The following is a 5000-nucleotide window of genomic DNA, read 5'->3' as shown; positions in this document are numbered from 1 at the left end:
ACAGATACACATGGCCCGCCCCCTCACAGAGACACATGGCCCCGCCCCCCTCACAGAGACACATGGCCCCGCCCCCTCACAGATACACATGGCCCCGCCCCCTCACAGAGACACATGGCCCCGCCCCCCTCACAGAGACACATGGCCCCGCCCCCCTCACAGAGACACATGGCCCCGCCCCCTCACAGAGACACATGGCCCCGCCCCCTCACAGAGACACATGGCCCCGCCCCCTCACAGAGACACATGGCCCCGCCACCCTCACAGAGACACATGGCCCCGCCCCCTCACAGATACACATGGCCCCGCCCCCCTCACAGAGACACATGGCCCCGCCCCGTCACAGATACACATGGCCCCGCCCCCTCACAGAGACACATGGCCCCGCCCCCTAACAGATACACATGGCCCCGCCCCCTCACAGATACACATGGCCCCGCCCCCTCACAGAGACACATGGCCCCGCCCCCCTCACAGAGACACATGGCCCCGCCCCCTCACAGATACACATGGCCCCGCCCCCCTCACAGAGACACATGGCCCCGCCCCCTCACAGAGACACATGGCCCCACCCCCTCACAGAGACACATGGCCCCGCCCCCCTCACAGATACACATGGCCCCGCCCCCTCACAGAGACACATGGCCCCGCCCCCTCACAGTGACACATGGATCGTCTGATTGGTCGAGGTCCCGTTCTCGTGACGTCACTGTGATCTCAGGTTGTTGTGAGAGGAACAATAAATAAATGTGAGTGCTGAGACTAGAAGAGAAAGAATAGACACCTGACGAACACAAAGGATTCTGGGAGTTTGTCCTCTGGAAGGGGACATGAGTGTTTTCAGGAGAACATGTGCATGGTGTTGAATATTTATTAATAATAACTACTAGACATTAACGCGGCATAGCGGGAAGTTTGATTTAGTCACCAGCCCCTGCAGGTGAGGCGGGCGGGGTCACCGCTCTAGACGTGTGTGGGTTTCCTGTTTATTTCACTAAAAAGAAAGTATGTAAGTCTTTAATGGAGTATTTGATATTTATTATTTATGCGTTATTGATATATTATTACTATTTTTCAAGATGGCCGCTAATCGGGCCTCCAAAAATGTGTTTTCTTCATGAAACTGTTTGTATTTTTCTGATTTAAAGGTAGGTAATACAATATTCTTTAATAATTATCCAAAACTATAACACTAATATAATGATGTAATTGGACATTTAGTGGAAAAATCAACAAATATAAGTGAACCAATTCTCAGCCATCTTGAAAGATGGCCATTAATTGGGTCTCCAAAAATGTGTTCTCTTGGTATTTCTAAGTGTTTCTAAGTTTAAGTCTGCAGTTTAACTACTTTTCAAAGTATAAAGAAGTAAAAGTGCACACAGGCGTTCCAAGGACCGGGAGACACCTTTTGCCATCTGCACGTCTGCGTCTGCATGTCTGCGTCTGCGTCTGCATGTCTGCGTCTGCACGTTTGCGTCTGTACGTCTGCGTCTGCACGTCTGCATCTGCACGTCTGCGTCTGCACGTTTGCGTCTGCACGTCTGCGTCTGCACGTCTGCGTCTGCACGTTTGCGTCTGTACGTCTGCGTCTGCACGTCTGCATCTGCACGTCTGCAGAACCAGAGCGAGGCGGCTCACAGCTTTGTGTGCAGTATCTCATGACCGTCTTGTGCTGCGTTCACAACAAATGCGTTGAGAATTGTTCAACCAAGAGGTTTATTAATAGTCCAGAATTGTTTTAGTGATTTAAAAAGAAAATGTTTTATTTCATTTACTCCTTCCCACGGAAGCGTCTCTTTTTCAATATTTTCCTCAATAATTCATATATTTTGTTCAAACAACACGAGCGGAAACAAATCAAACGTCCTCATTTCTTTACAAGACGTAACGCATGCATGCGACCCGAACCCAAGTCCTATGGAAACTATTTTAAGACTACCATAAATAACACGTACAGCACATGTGCACCAGCAACAGTAATAATAATAACAATAATAATCTTTATGTCTTTCTTTTAATAATTAAGCTCACAGGGACGGCCATTTGCATTTTCACTCCAAAAGGAATTTTCAAATAATAAATCAATCAATCGTTCAGCTGTTAATGAAGCACTCACAGACGAGACCACCGTCTCAAGCTTTCAATCAATTATTGATATCTAGAAATAAGAACTTACACACTAGAAGGATCACTAGATCAAACAGTATCTTTCATGACTTCAGCAAAGATAAATATAAACAGACCTTTTAGCAAATAATTGTTGACTTTATTGCTGAGAGGATTGTTACGTTAGCCTAGCATAGCATAAAGACCCTTAACCCTACCCTTCTTCTCAGATCTTCACTTCCGGAAGAGAAACATTCCCTCCAAGACAGGAGGAAGACACAAGTGATCCAACGAGGCGTTAGCTGAGCGTTAGCGTACAGAAGAAGTCCCCTAGAGGTCGTCCCCTAGAGGTCGTCCCCGAGAGGTCGTCCCCTAGAGGTCGTCCCTTAGAGGGCGTCCCTTAGAGGGCGTCCCTTAGAGGGCGTCCCTTAGAGGGCGTCCCCTAGAGGTCGTTCTCTAGAGGGCGTCCATTAGAGGGCGTTGGGTCGTCCCCCAGAGGGCGTCCCCTAGAGGGCGTCCCCTAGAGGGCGTTGGGTCGTCCCCTAGAGGTCGTCCCCTAGAGGGCGTCCCCTAGAGGGTGTCCCCTAGAGGGCGTCCCCTAGAGGGCATTGGGGCGTCCCCGAGAGGGCGTCCCCTAGAGGGCGTCCCCTAGAGGGCGTCCCCTAGAGGGCGTCCCCTAGAGGGCGTCCCCTAGAGGGCATTGGGGCGTCCCCGAGAGGGCGTCCCCTAGAGGGCGTCCCCTAGAGGGCATTGGGGCGTCCCCTAGAAGGCGTTGGGGCGTCCCCTAGAGGGCATAGGGTCGTCCCCTAGAGGGCATAGGGTCGTCCCCTAGAGGGCGTTGGGGCGTCTCCTAGAGGGCATAGGGTCGTCCCTTAGAGGGCATAGGGTCGTCCCCTAGAGGGCGTTGGGGCGTCCCCTAGAGGGCGTTGGGGCGTGACAATGTTGGCCTGGGAGTAGTCGATGGAGCCGGAGGACGCGGCGCTGGGCAGCGGCGGCGTGCTGATGGCGGCGGTGACGTACAGACGCTCACAGGTCAGAGGAACCGTCTCCTCCAACTTAGCGTTAAGACTGGAGCGACTGCAGAGAAGGGAGGAAACAGAGGTCAGAGGAGGAAGAAGAGGAAGAAGAGGCATCAAACCCTCGGCGGCAGCAGAGTGGCCCAGCGTTCACGCTGCCGCCGCTCGACTCACAAACATGAAGCCAGAGGTCAGATTCATGGAGGTATAATAATGACAACATGAGAGGAGCAGCAGAGAGGAGGAACAGCTGGAGACTCAAGCTGCTCGCCAGTTGTCCCAGTTCAGCACCCAGACCACCCACCGGACATAGTCTGGATTCCTGCTCCACAGGAACACTGGGTCACATGGTCCTACTGGGTCACATGGTCCTACTGGGTCACATGGTCCCACTGGGTCACATGGTCCTACTGGGTCATATGGTCTCACTGGGTCACTTAGTTCTACTGGGTCACATGGTCCCACTGGGTCACATGGTCCTACTGGGTCATATGGTCCTACTGGGTCATATGGTCCTACTGAATCACATGGTCTCACTGGGCCATATGGTCCTACTGGGTCACATGGTCTCACTGGGTCACATGGTCTCACTGGGTCACATGGTCTCACTGGGTCACATGGTTCCACTGGGCCATATGGTCCTACTGGGCCATATGGTCCTACTGGGTCACATAGTCCCACTGGGTCACACAGTCCCACTGGGTCACATGGTCTCACTGGGTCACTTGGACCCGCTGGGTCACTTGGTCCCACTGGGTCACATGGTCCCACTGGGTCACTTGGACCCACTGGGTCACTTGGTCTCACTGGGTCACATGGTCCTACTGGGCCATATGGTCCTACTGGGTCACTTGGTCTCACTGGGTCACATGGTCCCACTGGGCCATATGGTCCTACTGGGTCACTTGGTCTCACTGGGTCACATGGTCTCACTGGGTCACTTGGACCCACTGGGTCACATGGTCCCACTGGGTCACTTGGACCCACTGGGTCACTTGGTCTCACTGGGTCACATGGTCCCACTGGGCCATATGGTCCTACTGGGCCATATGGTCCCACTGGGTCACATAGTCCCACTGGGTCACATGGTCTCACTGGGTCACTTGGTCCCACTGGGTCACTTGGTCCCACTGGGTCACTTGGTCCTACTGGGTCACTGGGTTTATTTAATACACAGAAAGCTAGCAAGTAATTAACTATGGGACTCCTGGAACCTCGTCAACCAAACCAGGCCCCTTTTCAAGGACCCTGGACCTCCTTCGAGCCCCCGAGAGATGCTGAGACCTTTTCGGACCCGGCTCCCTCTGCGTCCTCTTCCACTGAACCACCAGGACACCAACAACGCATCCTACCTGTTGGCGAGCGGCCTCTCTTGGATCCGGACGCCGCCGCGCAGACCTGCGGACATGTTGAGGTTGGAGACGTGGGAGGTCTTCCTCTCCCGGCGGGCGCAGCAGGCGAGGCCGCGAGGCGAGGAGGAGGAGGAGGAAGAGGAGGGAGAGCGAGACAGCTGCTTCACCACAGCGGCCTCCCGGCTGCTCGACTCGGACAGCTTCTCGTCCACGAACTCGTGGTTCTGAGGCGGAAACCGTGTCAGGAAGTTAGAGGCCGTCGGGGGGTTAGAGGTCAAAGGTGGAGCATTGAACAGGCACTTAGGACGTGAGACTCCACTAGCGCCTCCTGGTGGTAGCATTGAAACAGAGCCTCAGTTCTTTTAGAGTGTTCTTTAATTAGGGTTTCCATGACTTTAAAGCAAACTGGTTATGATGAATGCAGTGTGTCTGTGAGTCTGTGAGTCTGTGAGTCTGTGTGTCTGTGAGTCTGTGTGTCTGTGTGTCTGTGAGTCTGTGTGTCTGTGAGTCTGTGTGTCTGTGA

General features: G+C 53.6%; 2 protein-coding genes across 2 annotated transcripts in view; one reads left to right on the top strand and one right to left on the bottom strand.

Annotated features, from left to right (window-relative positions):
* The window catches only part of tspan12 (tetraspanin 12), a 5132-nt gene extending 3722 nt beyond the window's left edge, over positions 1–1410 (top strand). The window contains exon 7 of the mRNA XM_068586583.1: positions 1–1410. This exon is cut by the window's left edge and continues 807 nt beyond it. The gene's annotated coding sequence lies outside the window, so the exon portion shown is untranslated.
* Positions 1411–2870: 1460 nt separating this feature from the next.
* The window catches only part of kcnd2 (potassium voltage-gated channel, Shal-related subfamily, member 2), a 10206-nt gene continuing 8076 nt past the window's right edge, over positions 2871–5000 (bottom strand). The window contains 2 exon segments of the mRNA XM_068586729.1: positions 2871–3186; positions 4478–4702. Coding sequence (XP_068442830.1) covers positions 2982–3186; positions 4478–4702 — 430 coding nt within the window. The 3' untranslated portion in view covers positions 2871–2981.

The sequence above is a fragment of the Clinocottus analis genome, unplaced genomic scaffold (genome assembly GCF_023055335.1).
Source record: "Clinocottus analis isolate CAN_PGR_092001 unplaced genomic scaffold, fCliAna1.0.p SCAF_20, whole genome shotgun sequence".
NCBI classification, from domain to species: Eukaryota; Metazoa; Chordata; class Actinopteri; order Perciformes; family Cottidae; genus Clinocottus; species Clinocottus analis.
This window is presented reverse-complemented; position numbering and strand designations above follow the sequence as displayed.